The sequence below is a fragment of the Thunnus albacares genome, chromosome 20, assembly GCF_914725855.1.
Source record: "Thunnus albacares chromosome 20, fThuAlb1.1, whole genome shotgun sequence".
NCBI classification, from domain to species: domain Eukaryota; kingdom Metazoa; phylum Chordata; class Actinopteri; order Scombriformes; family Scombridae; genus Thunnus; species Thunnus albacares.
The window spans coordinates 22,247,426-22,268,883 of NC_058125.1; the positions used below are offsets into that span (position 1 = coordinate 22,247,426).

Genomic DNA, 21,458 nt, shown 5'->3' on the forward strand with positions numbered 1-21,458 from the left:
AAAAATCAGATTATTGAGAGAGGGGACAACTGATGTGTGCTGGTAAACTGAAACCAAAGCCTTATTAAAATCCTTTCTCAGAGCAACGCTTGCAGCAGGAAGGCAAGTTCGAGACAGATTTGGAGGCTGTCCTTCAAAAAAAAAAAACAACCGACAGTAATTACAACTACATCACTGGACACACAAACGGTAACGCACACACATACAATGACTGCGAGAGGACGAATGTAAACATCAGCTCCTCCACGACGAGAAGACACCGAGAGGCTGCCATCGATTGAACATACAGTAGTGGTCGGACACGACGGCGGAACAAACATCTTCACGTGTTTGTTTTTTTGCGAGCCAGAAATTCCCTTTAGTGCACATTTGTAAGCTTCTGCTACACTAGAGTATGTGCTCACACAGATAACGTGCAGTGGTTTCATCTATCAGCATCCGCTATAAACGCATGTCTTCATAAGATGGAGAAGCATCTTTTGAAATGAGCATAAAACACAGGATTTAAAGAAAAGAGGACGGTATGAAATTATGCTACACATAACACAAATTAAACACTTTTACCTAAAGCTTCTCTGGACATTACTACGTTCATGAGTTTACAATTATCCTCCATCTCTTAAAAGACATAGCTGGCGATTTTCTATATTTTTCTTACTGTTAACAAATCTCATGCACAGAGCCAAACTGTGTGTGTATCTAAAGCCTGATATATCTCATTCCTCTGTGCCGCAGACCTCTGTTGTTGTTGTCCAAAAACTATTAAAAACTCATCAGTAAGCCACACCGCTGCACTGGGTGACATGATCCTTCACCTCGAAGAGTTCGGGAATGTTAGTTTGTTTAGAAACGGCTCCAAAGACTAATAACAGCAATCATGTTTTCAGTCTCCAGAGAGTAGTTCTGTGTAAGGCAGACACACAACCTTTTGACATTGTTCTATATTGTAAATTTCTCAAAGATCTTCAGTACAGAGTCGAGAGGTTGTGATATGCAGCACAAGAAGCTAGCAAACCTCTGTAAACAGAATCCACATTCCCGCACATGCTCAGTGGTGTCTCCCTTACACAGAATTACTCCCCAGAGACTGAAAATATGATTTATTAGTCTTTAGAGCCGTTTTTTAAACAAACTAACATGACCATGACCTTCGAGGCGAAGGAACATGTCCCTAAGTGCAGCAGTGATGTGTTTTTAATAGTTTACAGCACAGAGAAATAAGATGTATCCGGCTTCCGATACATGCGGTTTGACTCTGCACATGAGATTTGTTGATAATAAGAAACAAATCACCAGACTGATCCTGTAACATTTAAGAGGCAAAATGGTGTCATGATCAGTTTGTCAGCAGATATAAGGAATGTGAAAATGCATGAAAGCATCATTTGGATGGGAAGAAGAACAAATTAAAGCACAATTAAACTGCACATTCTAACACAAACACTGTTACATCTAACATGTACACTTTAGATCTGCTGGAGAATGTTATATATATTAAGAAAATAAATAGATTCTCCTTATTTACAATGGACATCTCCTGTTTTCCCCTCTAAGCAGCTCACTGAGCGCATCACAAATGATCACAACAGCCCCGTTATTTTCTATTTCAGCGTATCATTTCACAATCAGCACCTCAGAATATGCGACGCACGTTAACGCAGAAGCATCACTGAATCTCTTGTGTTTATACAGTCCACTTTTTTTTTTTTTTTTTTTTACTACAATATATAAGTTGAATCAAATTATTGTTCAGTAATTACAAAGTCACCTGATCTACCCCGTGTGTATCTACAGTATTCATTCAAATTATCTGTACAGCACACAAGGAAAGGTTCAACACTACTGGGGAAGAAGAGCAAACACTAAATACATGTAGTGAAGGATGAGTATAATCACGTACATAAAATGAAGAGGGTAACCTGCTCCTTTAACTAAAGTTCAGGGGCCAGATGTATAAACAATGCATACACACAGAAACCATACATGCACCATTTCTGCACATAAAATTGTATTTTTTAAAGCATAAAGTGCTTTAAAGGGCTGCAACTAACGACTCTTTTCATTAACTATTAATCTGTCCATTATTTTCTTGATTACTTGATTAGTTGTTTGGTCTAAAAAAAATGGTGAAAAATGTCAATTACAGCGTTAATCTTTCATTTTGATCACTTTTGTGTGCTCAGTTATATTATTTTTACATTATTTACCTGTTTTTCTTTTTTCATTTGCCTTTTATTTTAACATCTGTTTCAATATAAGTGCTATAACTAGATCATTAATTAACTTCTGATGTTTAACGATGGTTTACAGGTGCTTTTGATGAATTATACATATCATAAATAGCCACAGTCGAGTGTAACGGTCACACAAAACGGCGACTACTCCGGTTGCCACAATCGGTGACAGTACGCTCCTCCTCTGCTCTTCTTTTCATTGAGGAGTAATTAAGCGCATGTTTACATCTATTTATGGCTAACTATGGGCGTGAAGTCAGGTTTGTGTATGTAGGTCACGATAATTGAGATTCATAAAACAGAACTATGTGTAAACACGACAATCTGATGAAAAGAGCGTTAACAGAGTTTCATACATCTGGCCCCCACGCTGTAAATGGCTGACACCACCTTTTAAAACACACTTTAAACCATGAAGGTGAGATACAGACTGTGAGTTGCTCATTGTTTTGTTATCAGGTGAAGTGAATAAGGCAAAATGTGCGTACAGTATGTAAACAGGATTTCTACATAAGGACAGAAGGACTAGAGCTTTAAACAGAAATGTTAAACATATTACACAATCCATTTCCTGGAGGCAACTTGCTCTGGGACGGCTTTCAGCTGAGGAATGTGTTCATTACTCAGATAGTATCATTTGAGAAAGTGCTTGTGTGGTTAAAGCAGACACTGAAACTCAACTTCAGAGTTTTTTTTTTTTTTAAATAACACCTGGTGAAAATATATCAGCCGCACAGCTCAGCGACATGTGACATGACCACAACTCGCAGCTTATAAATTTGTGTGTAATATGTGTGTGTGTTTGTGTGTTGGGTGATTGTTAAAAACTAAAAAAATTGAGAAAACATTCAGTTATTTCATTCAGTGCTTTGTGAAGTCTTCGTTCCCTTTTTGGTTATACTACGTTCACTATCCAGTTAGACACAGATGTGATAGGGCTAAAATGTGACGTGACGTTGGGGTGTGTGTTCACAACGTTTCCACAACATAACTGAGAGCAGCTTTTTCAAAAATACTTTCATCCATAAAATATCATTCGGACGTTAATAAGATCCTAAACGTAACTAACTTATGACTTATAACTCCGTTTTGGGGAGCTTTAATAGATAAACTTGTAGTTCATTCTCAGCTAAAGGAAAAAAAGGAGAAATTAAATAATTTTCCAGGACAACACAAGATTTTCCAGGACATTTTTCCATGTGTTTTCCATGACTGGAAAAATTCAACTGTTTTCCAGGTTTTCCAGGATGTGTGGGAACCCGGACTACTACTACCACAAATACTATTTAAAAAGTTCTAGTTGATGATTTTGGGGAATGCAGTTATTTTCTTTCTTTATGAAAGTGAGATAAGAAGATCGCTATCAGTTTCACATGTGCCGAGCTGGAGACAGGAAGTGGTTAGTGTAGCATAGCATAAAGACCGGAGGCAGAAGGAGACAGCTAGTCTGACGCTCACTGATTAACATGTATCTGGCTTGATAAACCTGTACAGAAATGTAAAAATGACAATTTATGGGTTTTGGGGCAGTTATGTGCTGGAACTGTTTCTTGGTCGTCACAGTGAGGTCGCCATGTTTGGTAACAATACCCGCTGTATCTGGCATCCAGAGACGGTGCAAAGAAGAACTGAGCAGATGGATAAACTCTTGTTCATTAAGAAATAGTTCCAAAACTCCCCTTAAAGTTACAGATTGTAGTTTTTACATTTCTGTTCATGTTCTGGTTAAACAAATAAAATAAAATACAGTGTTTAAATAAATCAACTTTTGAGGTGTTGTAGTTGTTTAGCCAGTTAAGATGTTTAGTCTTTATCAAAAACTGTATATAAAGATGGATGTAGTGAGGTGTGACATCACCCATTGGTTTGCACTGGAGCCGGTTTGAAGCCCAGAGTTGCAGCTTATGGTCGGCGCCATCTTTTCAATTTGGCGCCAGGACCTTCCATATAAGGAATGCAGGATGTTGTCAGGATGTTCACGCTCTGGAAACACGCCTCGCTACCTCGCACCCAAGCTAACAGTAGCTCACTGGGAACACTGAATGGTGCACACTTGGGCTAACGTTAGCTACGTTAGCTAAATTGTGCTAACAGGGCAGGTATAGTAACATCAAGTAACATTAAACTTAGTGAAATATTGCAACAATAGTCCGACTCAGTGCGGGTCCCGGAGACGGGGAGAGCAGCAGGTGAGCTAACTGTCGATCACAGCTGTCAATCAACGCCCACACGGCAGACATCAAAGCTACTTTAAGCCTTCAAATCTCATTAACGGAGCAATAATTATCAAAATGACCACCAGCGCACTTATTAGAGGGTCTGAATTTAGCGATTGAGTCCATAATGACTCGTTGAAAAAACATTATTGACTTGGTATTTCTAGAGAGAAGATGACACTAGCTGCATCTAGCTGCCGTCTGTGGAATTGCACTTTAAGGTTCTTCCACATTGGCTTCAGCCTCAAGTCGTGGTAGTTTTTGCTTGGTCTTTATGCAAAGCTAAACAAAACGCGTCCTGACTCAGCGTTAAGTACATGCCTGCACTTAACGCTGAGTCATGACTGATATCGATCTCTTCATCTCACTCCTAAAGAAAGTAAATAAGCATAATTTCCAAAATATTGACCAATTCCCTCACAATTTAAAATTCACAAGTGCTTTTTCTAGTTCAGAGATCTTATGTATACATCATGGATTCCCTTTTTCATTGAAACATATGAAAATTTGTTAACCACCTCTGACAAACATCTGGCCCTCATATGGCTGTTTTTATATACTAGTCATGAGTTTATGTAGCCAAAGCAATAATTTAAATGAAGTGAGAACTATGTTAAAACATTGCATTCCTCCATCTCTTTCTTTAATTATCTTCCTACATACATTACTCCCAACTAATCACGAGATCATATTAAAATGTGCTCTGTCTTTCCTAATGCTGATGTATCATTGACGTATCGTTGTTTTGAGCTACAGATGCCTATCAAAAGGTCAAGTGAAAATGTCATAACAAGAGGAGGATGCAGCAAACAGTTAACTAGTGCAGTTGTGACTCACACATTCATGGCCCCTCACTGTTGGTCATTTCTACTTATGGCACACTTTGATGTGAATGCAGAGCCCAGTACAAACATGCTACTCTGCCTTGGATCCTTTGTCCACAGAGGAGCCCTTGAGGTATGTGTTGTAGAAGAACAAGGCAAAAAGGACCAAGTAGCTGAGGTACATGAGAGAACCCCACGCAATGTTGTCCACATAAGACGGACAGCGCACCTCATGCATCCAGTGGTACACTAGGCCCAGCACGGCCAGGCCCATCACCATCTGCATGATCTGGGTGGCCGTGATGATCATGGCGAAGGGACGAGGCACCCGCAGTCCAGCCGCCCGGGCTGCGTAGTAGGTGTACATGAAAGAGTGAACTAAGTAGTTCATGGTCATGAACCAGCCGCCGCCTGCCACCTGGTCCTTGTAGGAGTACCAGGAGTAGAGCAGCACGGTGATGTGGTGGTACCAGTGCAGGAAGATGAGACGCTGCTTCCGGAGGACGATAAACACTGTGTCACCTGGGAGAGACGAGGGAGAGGAAATCGTTCAGTAACACGGCTGAGTTTCTTATCTCAAAGGCTGAGGCTGGTGATTTTCTATATTTTTCTTATTGTGAACAAATCTCATGTGCAGAGCCAAACCAACAATGTGTGTGTATTCAAAGCCTGATATATCTTATTCCTCTGTGCCGTAGACCTCTGTTGTTGTCCAAAAAGACGTCAATGAGCCACACTACTGCACTGAGTGACATCAGCACAAAGAGTTTTGGACACTTTAGATTGTTTAGAAACGCTCCACAGACTCATGATAGTGATCACTTTTCAGTCTCCAACAACAGAGGTCTACGACACAGATGAATAAGATATATCAGGCTTTGGATAAACACACATTATACTTGTAAGTAGGATGAGTTCATCGTTGGTTTGGCTCTGCACAAAAGATTTGCTGACAATAAGAAAAATGTAGAAACACTTTTTTTTTTTACTGACTGAAATGAGAAAAAGCTACCAAAAAGTACCAAAAGCTGGCATCAAATATCTGGCCATATTTGTAATCTTGTTTACTTCTTTCATCAGAAAGTTCCTGCTTAAAAATTTTACAAATTTTACACCAAACACACACAAAGTTCTTAAATGTCTGATTGCGTTTAGATAACATTTGAGAACTTTGGCTTCTTTTGTTCAATAAAAAAATGAAGGTACTGAGAAAAGTACCGTATTGTATCTGCAAAACAATAAAAGTTTAAACTGATACCCTCACATGTACAAAGTACATATTTCTACTTTTATGGGGCTTTAGACTGCATTATCATTCATTTCAAGGACCCTGTCCTTTATATCTTAACATGAAGACTGTAAAAGGGGAATTTCGCCTTTTTTTACAGCAGACATTTTGACTTGTCATAGTAGGAAAAGCACAACATTAACAATGGCTCCATTCTAAGGCTGCATCTAACAATTATTTTCTCTATTAATAGATTAAACATTTGGTCTATAAATGTCAGATAATGTTGAAAAATGCCCTTCACTATTTATTAAAGCCCATGGTGATGCCATCAAATTTCAGTTATAGTAACATAAGACAAAGAAAAGCAGAAAATCTTTACATTTGTGAAACTGGAACTAGGAAATGTTTGGCGTTCTTGCCTGAAAAATTACTTAGACGTTCAATAAATGATCAAAATAGTTGCAGATTAATTTTCTGTCAATGGCCTCCTCTGTTCCAGTTTCCCGGTGAAGCAGCTAAATGGAATTCAACCGTCATTATTACACCTGTTCTTTTCCTCACTGTAACATATCAAAATTCCTATCTGTAATAATGTCATTTCTAAGATCTGAGAACACAGTTTCACCCCTTAAAAGAAGTCTGACAGGTTAAGAAACTCAAGCAGTCAATCGGCTTTTAAACAGAAACCTCCAAGATAGTTAAAACTTGTTTGAGAGAGAAAATTAAGGTGAAATACATCGAAATTTACAGACCGTCTTCCTGGATTAACTTTGACCTCCTGTATTTACCCACACTGTTTTCTTATGTGATGAGTGATTATTAACAATACTTCTGGGCCACTCATTTTCTGTGTTTCCTCCAAATAAAGTGGTTTTCTTAACCTGAACTGTTGGCTTGTTTACAACCCGTCTGATCGTCTGACTGTGTCGCAGTCATCTCGCCAAATGTTTCCAAATCTCAGCCGTTACTCTAGTGAGTGCAATGTTTGCCAAACCTACAAAAATAAGTCCTGATGTAATAAAGTGGAATTATCCGTTAAAAGTCCATCTGCGTAGATAAAAGTAGGTCTACTACAGTTCATATCCTGTCGTAAACGAATGGCCTGATCAGTAGGACGATGAAGACATCCTTCCTGTCTGCAGCTGAGGAAGCATCGCCTGCCTCAATCATGCACTAATGGAGTTTTCTTGCCACTTCAGCATCTGCCTCCATTTCCCAGAGCAATCAGCTCTCTGTCGGACAGAACAGGCTACATTACCCTGCAGACACAGAGATATCATCCCCACCCCGAGAACCAGCTAAGATAACTGTTTACTGATGGATTTACTGGAAAGTTTAAGTGCTTCAAGGAACATACCTCAAGAGTAAAAAGATTTGGTCGCTCAAGGTTAAAGTTTATGACTGTCTAAGCATGTAAAGGTCCTGTAGGTCTCATGTAAGCAGCCTTTTACAGTCTGTGACGTTACTGCTACTCCCTCTGTTTCAGGGAAATCTAATCTTCAATGGATTTCAGTTAAAGTCCTGTTAGGTAATTATCTGACATTACCTGGAGGTCTGTTTAAGAATCTCATTTTAAATTGTTCCCAGTAAACATTTAAAAGATGTGTGGATCTTGAGGTTAAGAGTGGGCTAAATGTAGTTGAAAAGTTAATGATATTTTAGACACTAGGTTATATATAACTGGTGCTTTCACAGCATTTCAACGACCCTATTTCAACATGTATTCAGGCCCCACGTCACACTGGAATATCGCCATTTAAAAGCTGCAGAAACAATGGTTGTATTTAGGGACCGAGCTCAAAAGGAAGAGGACTACTGTAAAACCCTATTGTTTGTTTCTTTCTTTATTATTACGTCACTTCAGACCTAAATTTGACCCCCTAAACATGCTCAAAAACTCACCAAATTTGGCATGCACATCAGATCTGGTGAAAAATTTGATAAAATGTAAAAATTAAACCCCAAAGTGCCAAAATGTGCTCTCCAGCGCCACCTATGTAACTAAAATGGCCACCACGGCCTGTAGGAATGTCGTAGAGAGATCAAACCAAAACTCAATTATTTGTCTCATCAAGACCTACAAATCATACACTGACACCCCTGACCTAAATCCAACAGGAAGTCCGCAATTAGTCTTTTTAAGACTTTGCCCCAATTTTGGACCCTGAACAAACACTATCTCCTCCACCGAGGACGTTAATGGTATCAGATTCAAACTTTAATAGATGACTTATGACACTAAGCTGAAAAAAGGTTGTTAAAAACTTTGTAATAACTTGAATGGTTTGGATTTTATAAGCCCTGAAAGTTGCAGTGCCACATCACAGCCTACAATGTAAAACAATGGGGAGGCATGAACTTTGTGTCAAACAGAGGCTTCCGATGTCTAAACTATAAGTCTGACCACTTTCAAACCTGTATCAATGGATTCGCCACGAAATTTCCTACTAAAATATGATTTTTAATGTAAGATTTGGCCAAAATAATGGGATTTATGAGGAGATTTCACAAAAAGCGTACTCTAAAATCCTCCTCTCCACCTGCTCCTGGTGATGTCACTCCCTCAGTGCTGTGAAACATTCCGCAATACACACTCATTATAAAATCACAGGAGGAGCAAGAAAAGACTTTAAAACTCACACTCTAATATCTGGAAAACAGTAAAAGATAGAAAAAACATGTAAATTCAAGATTTGTATGTCAAAGTCTTGTGACTCATTTAAAGTTCAAATGAAGTTTGTATCTAAGACTATGTGGAAGCAGTAAATGTTCAAGAAGGTGTGGGTTCGCTCACACTCTCCATTCAAATATATGAGTATTTTTCTGTGTCCAGCTGCAGTTACCAATTGTCTCTACACACCTGACAATACACATGTCAATCAAACTTTCAAAATAAAAGCACACTACACTTGTAAGAAATATCCCTCATTTTTAAAAAGCAAAATGATCTGATCCCGACAGGCCAGAGTGCCAGGTCCTGACCAACGCTGCTTGCAGCTTTAATTAAGTTTAACATCTATAAAACGCTCACTTTTCAACCAAATTTAGCTTCATTTTAACCTTGACATCAACACGTCTTTTGAACTTGTCAGTATTACTTCAGCAACTACTGTGTTTGTGTGTAATGCTGCTTTAATGATGACATATGTACATCATCTACCCCGGCCAGTACAGACAACTATATCAGGAAAGATTGCAGGAAGCCTTACCCAGCTCGGGTGCCTTGCTAAGAACAAAGGCGTAGGCCCAGAATTTGCTGACGGGGGCGCTGTAGAAACTGTTGTCACACACCGACTGTTTGAAGCCGCTGGTTGTGAGGACGTGCATCATGTACAGTCCGGTCCTGACTGCTCCTATGATACTGCAGAGGGGAAAGACACCATGCAAACACATTAGCATACAAATAACAGTGATGTTATTCATCATTGGTGGAAACAGCAGACCCCACTTTTTGAGCCTCCAAGAATCCTCTTAAAACAGTGTCTACCTTCCTGAACTGAAAACTGAATGTCCAAAATGATTTTATTTCTCAGATTTAATGTTTGTGCTTCTATGATGCTGCCGGTTCACCTGATACCTGCAGTAGAGAGCATAAACTATGACCATGTTACAAAACTTTGGCCACATTTGAATTTAATAAAGTCTCACCTTCCTTAGTTATTCTTGCAATTTAACAGGCTATTTGAAGGTTACTTTGTTGTCAGCAGACAACAGTGTCACCTTGAAGGCTTTTCACAACAGTTTTATCATCATCCGATACATTAGTTTTTATCACTCTAGGAAGAACAGTCTCAGTCTGGCATTCTGTTGTGTTAGAGTGGAAATTCACTAATTTTACACTGTCAAAGTGTGTTTAAAGGTGTAATATGTAAGAATTATGTATTATGTATGTATCAGTTCAAAACCTTTAGACGTCTATATATTGTGTTACAGAGATATCTACTTAAGCTAGCATGCTAACCAGCTTGTAATACCACTGGTACCTCACCACTGGCAATAGTGAGTCACTGTAGGGTCCAATCTGCCCTCGGCCCAACATGAGAGGATGAAGAAGGAGCACTTCCTCTTCTAGGTTAGATTTATTCAAGCAAACATTAACTCAACATTAGCACTGAATTGATATTGCTATCACACTTAGTTAAAGTCCTAGTTACCAAGTTTGCTAGCTAACAGAGCATCTTCACACTACAAGTTTGGGTTTGAAGTTACAGAGAAGCGAGGTCAGTAGAGCTTTGTATCCCGCTCAAGGCTACATTAGCCGCTACTAGCATAACACACCCGAATCTATGACCAAACTGTTGGTGATGGAGGTGCATTGTGGGTAATGTAGTCTTGAGGAATACATGGAAGAAAAAAGATTATATCTCTGGTTCTGCTGCGTCGATTATGATCCTTTTTTTAAAAGAAATCTGAAAAAATCTGTCCATCATGAGTCTGATGCTAAATCGGTGGAGCGCTCTTTTAAAGAGTAATAATTCTGTAGGGGCTGAAAATGAAAACATCCCATTTCAACAGCCTAAAAACTAAACCTTTTTACAGCACACGGCACTGTTTCTCATAAAAACACTGCTGAACCATGGCGGCAGTACATTCCACATGTGCATTGTTCCCGTCTGCAACGAGCCACAAAGACTCAACATTACTCATCCCTGTAATGGCAATAAAACTCTCTAAGAGCCCTGCGGTCACAGTATACTGTAATCATAGTTTTTATCTGCGCAGCAATCCGAACACACTTGAGAACTTGAGAGGGTGGAAATGACTCACAAGGATTAGCTGCATTCTGCTAAGATTTATATTTTAAGTTTACCAATTGATTTTAACATTTGTTATATTCTAGTTTAGCTCAAAGTTATTATTGCTTTGTATTTTTCATCAGTTTCTATTTTCATTTCATTTTTGTTTTCAATTCAGTTTAGTTTCATTTAGTTTCCTGAGTGGATTTGCTCATTTCAGTTTCATTTTGACTAGTTTCAGTAATAGTTTTATGGGGTTTTTTTATTATAGTTTGGGGCGTATTTGTCAGGGGAAAGATTTTGTCAGGGGAACGATTTAAGAAGCTCAGACTATGTTTTACAATAAAAACTTTGTGAAGGCAGTTGACTCACAGTCATGTAGACATCCTGGTCTCAATAAACATGCATCGATGCCTCCTCATGCTTGATGTGTTGAGAAATTTGACCAAATTGACAAAAACTAAAGACATTTTCTGTATATTTTTATTTTATTTGTCAGTTAGTTTTGTAAGTCAACAATATCGTTTCAGTTAGTTTTCCATTTTTTTCTCAAGTCTAGTTTTTATTTTATTTTTAGTTAACTATAATAACCTCGGTTTAGCTAAGACTTCTCTTCGTTGCTCTGCAGAAAACATTCAACTAAAAAACTATGAATGGAGTCGCTGTGTGCAGTTTATAATGAGAGACTCCCTCCATCATCGTTATTGTCTCGATACGTCCATCAATGATGAATCCAGGAAATATTCTGATTTTCAAATCTGTAAAAACCATTGACTGTATATAAATACAGACAACGCGTCTCCACTTCCTACCGCTATGCAAAAGTGAAGCAAACTTTCTCCTTTCCGGGAGCTGCCATCTTGCTTGAGTGACGTCATTCAGAGCCAGAGTCTGCGCTGTCAATCATGATGTAACACCTCATTTTTATATCATCAAATAGCTTGATAAAAACTAACTTATCAGAAAAAATGAGCATGTGGACAAACATGAGCGTGAGAAGAACTACCTAAAATGACATCCTCACTCTAATACGGATTATGTTCATAACAGTTTCTAATTCACAAGGTCGTGTTAAGTCTGTAGTGCTACAGGAAAGACAGGAAAGAGACCCAGTAACCCGGGACACCCGGTCTTCCAGTATCATGTCCTGTATGCAGACAGCTGAGGGGTGGAGAGGCCAGGTTGTGCCCACTGCTGTGGGATTAAGATTAGAGGGAGGGCTCAACGCTCAGGACAGAAGCCAACTGGGTCACAATCTCTACAAACTCTCCTGGCAGCGATTACATTTCAGGCGCCACATTTGGATTTTTGTGGATCATTTTTTTTTTTGTTTGTTTGTTTTGTTTTGCTTTGGACGCAAGAGTAGCAGCTGCTTTAAATATGAAAGTGTGGTTTTCAAATGGTAATTGGATTTCACATAAATTACATAATTCACCAGGGTATTAGTGTAATCTAGGTTCTCTCATATAATGACATTTAAATAAAATATAGCCTTCTAATTCATAAGGGCATTAGTGAACTCACAGCAATCTATAAAAGCTAAAAAATACATAAATCATCATCATAGAAGCACATTTTCCCTGAGGTGAGACACACGATGAGTGTTTAAGCCTCTGAGATGTAAAGATAATTTTTTTTCCTGTAAGTTGACAGTACACAGCTTCAAATCCAGGGAGGAATGTGTCGATGACTGGTTTTCTCAGAGCGCGCTCTCTCTCCCTGAACTCACACGACCCCGCTGACATCGACCGCTGCGGAAAACGTCATCGAGATTCCGACGGTGCGATATTAATTGTAATTGAGGAAACAATTTTCTCTGAATGGTTTCAACGCTGCAATAACATTACAAGATGGATCGTGCACACAGGAGCATTTTTATAATATCTTAGACAACAGTGAACTTCAAATTTTGTGCATATAAAGTCTGCTCCATAAAGAAATGACTTACATCTATGTTACGGTTAAATCTTAGGTAACATTTTGCCGTTTATAGACACAAACTGCTCTCCCCTCAGAGGAATGAGACTAAACTTCGCTTTTCACACCTCCAAATTATTTTGTGCTCCAGTAAACAGTAGAGAGCTGCAGGTCACCTTCACACTGCTGCATCCTTTGTTCTCTTGTTAGACCTTCATACAATAAATGTTTGATATCTTTGCTTGAAAAATGATTTAAACGATTAATGGGAACCTCTTTCCTGCAGGTCCCCCTATAAAGCTTTTTAAAGCAGTATATGAACAGTTACTAAATGGAATAAATGGTTTATGACACACTATAATGTAGTTATAAGCACCTATTATACAAAATATAAGGTTTCTGAGTGTTTATTAATGTACAGGAGGAGTTATATCTGCTAACAACTACATTATAGTGCATTATATATAAGATTTACTAAAGGGGGCCTTAAAGTAAAGTGTTTCCAGTTAATGGATAGTCAAAATTGGTGTTGATTAATCTGTTTAATTAATACAAATCTAAACTCACTCACCTGAAGATGGCCAGGCTGAGTGACCACAGCACTAGCGGGCGTCGCAGGTTCAGTTTTGGTCTTTCCCTCATGAAGTGCTGACCGCCGAATACGAGCGCAGCATACAGGCCACAGAACATGAACGACTTGCTCCTGTGGAGGAGAAAACACACACCGCAAATGCACTCATAAACACAACAGAACAGACTGATAATTAACACAATATTTCATGTCGTATCACCTTAGAACCTGCAGACAATATGTATTATTTGTAGCATAAAAGGAATAAACAAAATAACACAAACACCTTGATATAATCTACAGAAAAAACTCACAATATCTTTAAAAATGCCGTCAGTGTTTATAGACTGTACGGTATTAATTCAACTCCAGTAACTCTGACGCCACAGTTTCTGGTGCTGTTGTATTAAACTAGAATATTGTAGCTGTTTACTTTGGAGCTGCAATTATTAGTCAATTAATTGATTAACAGAAAATATTCTGATCATTGATAGTAAACAGATTATCTTTGGGGTTTTGGACTGTTTTCGGACAAACTATGACATTTGAAGGCATCGCTTTTAGACACTAGGATATTATAATTACAATTCACTATTTTATGACAATTTAGAGATAATTTACCAAATAATTGAATTAATAATGAAAATAATTATTAGCTGCAGCTCTAGTATGGTCAGATTCATAGTCTCACATGTTCTTTGATCTGATAGTTACTCATTCTTTAAGCGAAACAATTTAAATCGACGATTAATTCATCGATAATGAAAACAGCTGCAGCTCTATTATACTTGTGTGTAGTAGGTTTACAGCCTCCAGGAAATGAATCTACTAATAAACCTGTTTGATGTTAATCTCAACAACACATCCTTCTAAATCTCAACAGTGCACATCAGCTCCTCTGTGACCTTCAGTTACTTTGCATTATATTGTATTACTATTAATATTTTAACATCTATTTTGCTCTACACTTTTTATTCTATAACATGAAACATTGTCAAAGCACAAATTGCAAATAGAGTGCTGCTGCAACAAACAATTATTTCCATTATCAATTAATCAGCAGATAATAAGTTTTGTCTATAAAATGTCACATAAATGCTCGTTATAACTTGTCTTGTTTTGTCTGACTGACATGTTCATTTTACTGTCTTATACTGTACTGTAATGTTTCAAATCCTCACATTTGAGAAGCTGAAACCAGCAAATGTTTGGCAGTTTGGCTTCAAAATAGTTGCTGATTAATATTCTGTCAATCAAATACTCAAACTTATTGTTGAAGCTGTAAATTGCAGCATTTAACACCTGCAACCTTGTGGAAATTTTACTGATAAAACTACATGTTTACATAGTTAATATATATATATAGAATACTGGCTATTTGTCTTACAAGTAACCAGATAAAGGATGACAGAAGATGACCTCTCCTGTCATCCAGCCTGACGTGTGTGTGTGTGTGTGCTGTACTTTGAGCTCCATCAGGCTACAAAAAGAGGAAGAGGATGACTTCCCCCTGACAAACAGCCCTGTTAAATCACCCTAAATCACCTCAGTCAGACCCTGAAACACAAGATGATTATACAGATGTAGTGCTGTTGCATAAGAATATTACACAATTAGGGTGAACGGACCAGACCATTGCAATTAAAAAACAAATATGACATGATGTGACTGTCTGCAGACCGGAGCTGTTTGTCTAGTTGAAACACCTTGTACAGATGCAACATATTGTTTTCTTTTAACTAAAACACCTCTTTTATAAACCTATCATCCGCTCTGGGAACTAGCAGTTTATTTATCCTCGTTTGTAATCATTGCAAAAGATTAACAGAGATTAGTCGTTGACACACTGACCATTTAGAGCGCCACGTCCGGATGATGAGGCAATTTTAACTGGGCACTGCTCCTGCTCTGGCTTATCGGCAACCACTGATACCATTTCAATTACAGCTGGCACCAAAACATGTGGTGACAGAACAGAAAAGGCCGACTTCTGAGCTCAGGCAGAAACGAGATGAAAGTTAATGCGTGCGCCATGAAACTGCTGCTGCAGCAAAAAAAAAAAAAAAGTAAAAATCCTGTATTTACCTACAGTCAATAAAGAGTCTGTGCTTGAATTACATCTGTGAGGCTGCATGCGTGTGTGTCAGAGGTGGTTCGGGAATAGAGCAGATGACTAATCCAGATTGGCACAATACATATTAGACTGAGTAGATGCTGCTGTTGCTGCTGCTTGACCCAGTTAAGGCTACAGGGGCTCCTGATAGCCGATGCCAGTCTGTCCCTGCGAGAAAAACCTGCATGAAGCAGCAGATTCTCCTGGTGGGAACTGATAGTGTTAAATATTTAATAAAGCTGCAGATAATCATTATTTTCTATCCTCAGTTAATCTTTTGGGGGTTTTTTTTGTGATTAAATTAATGATTGTTTAATCTTAAGTGAGTCGCTGTCATTTATATACTGATGGTGATGATGTCGGATGTTGGTCAAAGTTATAAAACTTGAAGGTGAACATGCGTAAAAATGCTGCCTTCAAGTCAAAACTCAGGGCTTCAGCCTGCTCTTAACGCAATTTAACCTTTACATCGTCCTCATGATGATGTCACAAACAGCCTTTGCTGCTAAGGTTGTTGATAAGGCTGGGGTTAAGGGTCTCGTTCAAGGGCACCTCAGCGGTGGTGATGAGGGAGGGTCCAGCAGCCCAGATTTATCCTGCTGGTCTGGGGGGGGGGGGGATTGAACCAGCGACCCCCTCACTTCGCTAACCTTTCCACTGCCCTATATATAAGAAGTCAAATCTGACTACTATAGTTTGTTTATGTAGCCTTCGGAGGCGGAGGAAGCTTCCTGAGGCCGACCAATCAGAGCAGAGTGGGCTCATCAGGAGATGGGCTGTTACAGACAGAGGCTGAACTGAGGAGGAGGAGCTGCATAAAAGGACCAGTTTAACATTAATAAGGAGTTTTTGAACTGTAAATCATGCTTCAGAATAAAAATATAGACCTGGAAATGACAGTTGCTGATTCATTGAACAAATCGTTGCAGCTCCAGGCGAAACATTTAATGCTAGCATTCTTGCGCAATAAATTACAATTAACTAACGATGAATCACAAATACGGTCTGTCGTTCGATTACCATGTTACCCAACAGTGCACTAGTGTCAGATGGACACCCGGAGTCCACAGATAACTGAGTTATCAGTGCATCTCTAATGAAGACCACCTACCCTACATGAATAATGTTCATACTTCTTTAAAATAAAATATAACCTTTAGGGAAATAATATCCTGCCAAAAGGTCATCTGCTAACTAACTTATCTAAATCCTGAAGATGAGGTGTGTCTTTATCAGGGTGGCTTCCGACCTGCAAAGAAATAAAGAAGGAATTTGACTCTGGTGCTCAGTAGCTCTTCCAGGAACGAGAGATATCTGAGTGTGTTTGTGTAAGACTGACGGAGAGCGTCGGGAGAGCTAATGTTGCAAGATAAAAGGTGTACGACTCATTAATACTGCCTGAAAACAGAAGCTGACGGGCAGAGGACGCCTCCTTCTCTGAGTAACGCAACGCTGGCTCCTCTTTAATTACTCCCACAAACTCTATTTTCACAAGCGTGTGTGTGTCCTCTAAAAGCTGACACTGAATGTCTCGTCTAGAGCTGCAACGAAAACAATCCATTAATCAATTAGCTGATAGGCAGAAAATTAATTGGCAACTATTTTCACAATCAAGTATTTGCTTCAATCATTTTTAAAGCAAAAATACCACAAAATTAACTTATTTGAGCTACTCAAATGTGATGATTTAATGCTTCTCTTTGTTATATATATGTTTTCTAACATTTTATAGATATGATGTACCAATTAATTGATTCACTTTTTTTGTCATTGCGTTTTCTTCTGATGTGACGTTACGTGTGTCTGTGTTGCCTTTTGTCTTTGAGAACATCCAGAAACATTTTGTCGACTATTTGTTCACGTCACATCTACGTTTGGTTCTTGTGTTTGATACGTCTTCATGTCAGTCAATCAACTCCACTATTTTATCATTTAAATCTTTATTTTGCCAATTTTATACTGCAAAGTTCTTGTACGACTGTTTGCGTTTATAGAATATTTAATATTGAAGATGTTCGGTTTCTTTTGTTAAATGAAAAAATAAGAGTTTGTTTAGTGTTGTCCTTTTGTTGAACAACAAAAAATGTATCTCATTAATTAACAGTTCTGATAATCAATTAAAAATTTATAAATCATTCACAAAGCAAAAATGTCAAACATTCAGTGTTTCCAGCATGTCAAGGGAGGAGGATCTGCTGCTTGTTTGTCTGTTTTACTGTATTTACTGTAAATATGATACTTTTGGCTTTTGGACAGTTTGTCAGACAAAAAAAAGGAATTGCAGATGTCTTCTTCTGCTTTTTTTATATATATTAAATGACATTTTATTGACAGAAGCAGCAAAAGAGACTCCTGAGCTTCCCTATGAGAGGGCCGAGTTCCACCTGAGCCACTGCTACAATTTCCTTCCTTTATTGCCTAAAAAGTTAATCTAACGAGGTAGATTTATGATTAAAATGTACAAACAATTTTGGAGCTGCAACAGTAAGTTAATTGTTTTTGTCATCTAAGCACAAATGCCAAAAAACGGTTGGTTGCAGCTTCTGAAATTTGGGAATTTTATGGTTTTCTTTGTTATAAGGTGACAGTAAACTGAATGAAATTTTGATTTTGGACATTTGAAGACGTTACCGTGACATTTACGAAATCATAGCAGGCATTTTTCACTATTTTCTGAAATTTTATAGACAAAATGATTAATCAAGAAAATAATCTGCAGATTAATTTATAATGAAAATAGGTGCAGCCCTGAATAACTGTAGCGTTTCTTGCGTAAGGATTGTGTCACCTGTGGGGGGGGGTCTACTTGATCTCACGTTTTCATTGGTTGCGTCAGAGAGAGAGAAGTTTCAGGTGTATTAGGTAAGTGATAGCAGATAAGGTGAAGGCTCGGTTAAGATGTTTAAGTACTCCAGCTCGAGGTGTGTCTGAATGGCTGAACATCAGACCCTCCTTTTATGGCAACTGAGTGCCTTTACAGCAAAGTTACGCCACTACTCAGCAGAAGGAATGCTGAAGCAGGTCCAAACACTACACACACACACACACACACACACACACACACACACACACACACACACACACGCACACACAAAGAAAAAAAAACACAGCTAAGCTCCCCTGCGATTATTCACTTGTAACTCTTTCAGGTGACTAGATTTTTTTTTTTTTTTTTTTTATGCTGCTGTGTGCACAAATGTGGAAATTTAAGCTGGTTTGGAGGAGAAATGGGATGCGTTCGGCTGGTGTTGCACTTTCTCCTGAGCTTTATGAGTCTTCATTTGACAGTTTAATTCGTTCTGTAACAGCTGTATTAGGTTTCAGTCTCGCACAGCTGAATCAAAGTGAAGCTAAAAGAATGTGGTCTTACTGGGTTTCCCTCGAAGACTGCTGGGTGAGGGATCACTCCCTTTCTCTGCAAGATATTTTATTGGACACTGACAAAAGGTATTTTTTGAGAGCAGTGATTCCACATTTTTGCTTTCTGTTTGTTTTGGTGACATCATTTGTGCTGCACATACTAGGCCACCTTTCTATTTTCATGTTTTAAAACAACAGTCAGGTGCCCGTATGAACAGTGAAAGAGGTTTTCCTCCTGTCCATACCGGCTGTTAAAAGATCCCCTTCAAATGTGCTTTCAATTTAAGTGATGCAAAATCCACAGTGTGTCCACACAGTCATTTTGTGCAGAAATGCATTTAAAAGTTGATGTGAAACTCATATGAGGCTTCAGCAGTCTGAGTTAGTCACATCAAGTGGATATCTGCCACATTTACAGTCTTTTTTAGCATTAAATTCAATTGTTATTAAAAGGCTGTTGTTCTGCATGTCTGGCCTATGGGAACACAGATGAAGTCATGTCGTGCATCCTCAAGGACGTTTGAATAAAAGCGGGTAAAGGGGGGGTTTCCCCAGCTTCTTAAGCTGTCTTTGGCTGATTTTAAGTGTTTTTTTTTTTTTTTTTTAATGAGCTGCGACTCATTAGTGTGCATTATAATGGAGGAAGATGTGAGTCATTAAAAAAAAAAAACAACAACGTGAGGCAGACAGACAGACACCGGGTCCGCATGGCGAGCAGCCCTGACAGGACATGCAGTACAGACGGAGCCCCCCACCCACCACTGTCTACCGGAGAGGAGGAGGAGGAGGAGGATATATTTTCTACTTCTTTTCTGGCATTTCTACATGTTAATATTTCCTGCTCTACTCACCAGTTTTCCTGCATCCATTCCAGGGCTCGTCTTTCGTCGAAACGCCGCTCGAAATCGTACTCCGCCAGCGGGGAATTGAGCTCACTCTCGTTCATCTTTCCTCGGATTTTCTTGCTCCGGGTTCCGGACGTTTCTGGAGGGTTTTTTTAAGGGGAGAAGTCGATGTGAACAGGCCCGCTGACAGGCTACAGTCTGACTGCGGCTCGTTTATCCAGCTGATATTAGCTGGATGTCACCGAGAGGATGCGGTGCCAGATGCACTTCCCCACTGTCACTCACGGTGATGTTAGCTTTCAAGCTAGCTAAAATCAAAAAACGCGTTTCCGGTTAGGGCTTTCAACATAAAACCTGTCGAAGCTATGACCCAGACAGAAACTTTGAACTCAAAGGAATCAATAGATTAATCGATCAAACTATAGAAACCTGTGAGTAATTATTTATTTCAAATTAGATGCACCATCTCGTTTACGAGGTGTTTGTCAGGCACAAAACATAAAAGTTGCAACATTTAAAGAAAAGAAAACACATCAGTTATAATACTGACAGTACATCACACAATACAACTACACAAAACAATCAACATAGCGACATCAACACCAACATACACATAAAGGCTCTCACACACATCTGATACACGTGTTGTCTGTTCAAAGAATGAACGAGAAATAAATGAATAGATCAAATAACATTATGTCAAAGTACTGAGTCTACTTATCAACTAAAATGAGAGTAAATACAATCAAAAACAAGAACAAGTAGATTTAAGGTACACAAATGAAGAAGTCTTGAAGTCATGGATAGAAGTAATCGATCAGAGTGAGTTAGGCCAATTATTTTAGTCTACCAATTTCTTTAACAATTCTAGGCACAATTTTTTAAAAAAAAAGTTTGTGTGAATATGATGATCTGAATGGAACTAAAAGCTGTTTTAGGTAATCGAGATAGAAACATTGCAATACCAAAGTGCCTAAAGTATAAAAAGTAGTATACTGTATACTGTGTATACAGCACTATACTATACCTATATGTAGAGTAGGTGATTTCAGGGGGGATGCATCCCCTTTGTTAGCAAAATGACCAAAATGCATCCTCCTCATTAACCTGCCATCCCCCCTCTCCATCCCCTAGTAGCAGAGAGACTGCAGGGGCAGAGGGGTTGTTTAGTTGAATATATTAGTCTTGTCTGCCCGACTCAATGATCCTTTATCTGACCGAGGTTTGTGCAAGTTAGAATCTATGACCCCGACCATGGCTCTGAAATATCAGTGGCCTGACTGTGCTGTGTATTTATAAATCCATGGTGCTGTCCGTGGTGCTGAAGTAGCAGACGGATTTTAATTTAATTTAACTTTTTCTCTCAGTCCCATCCTTCTGTCTGTTTTGTCTTGGATCTAAAATATTCTCT

The 21,458-nt window shown here is 38.7% G+C and overlaps 1 protein-coding gene across 1 annotated transcript; it reads right to left on the reverse strand.

The window, feature by feature from the left end:
* Nucleotides 1-4,550: 4,550 nt before the first annotated feature.
* LOC122970653 (elongation of very long chain fatty acids protein 6-like) lies at nt 4,551-20,357 on the reverse strand. The gene is made up of 4 exons (XM_044336797.1): nt 20,054-20,357; nt 13,730-13,861; nt 9,715-9,866; nt 4,551-5,796 (listed from the first exon to the last, which is right to left on the reverse strand). The coding sequence occupies exons 1-4, from the start codon at nt 20,146-20,148 to the stop codon at nt 5,366-5,368; spliced, it is 810 nt and encodes a 269-aa protein (XP_044192732.1). The 5' UTR covers nt 20,149-20,357; the 3' UTR covers nt 4,551-5,365.
* Between the last annotated feature and the right edge of the window lie 1,101 nt (nt 20,358-21,458).

Excerpts from the sequence above, each read along its gene's own strand:
- LOC122970653 (XM_044336797.1), bottom strand. The coding sequence starts at position 20,148 with ATGAACGAGAGTGAGCTCAATTCCCCGCTGGCGGAGTACGATTTCGAG. Across the intron at positions 13,862-20,053 it reads GAATGGATGCAGGAAAACTG|GAGCAAGTCGTTCATGTTCT; the intron begins GTGAGTAGAGCA and ends TCTCCTCCACAG. Across the intron at positions 9,867-13,729 it reads CTCAGCCTGGCCATCTTCAG|TATCATAGGAGCAGTCAGGA; the intron begins GTGAGTGAGTTT and ends TCCCCTCTGCAG.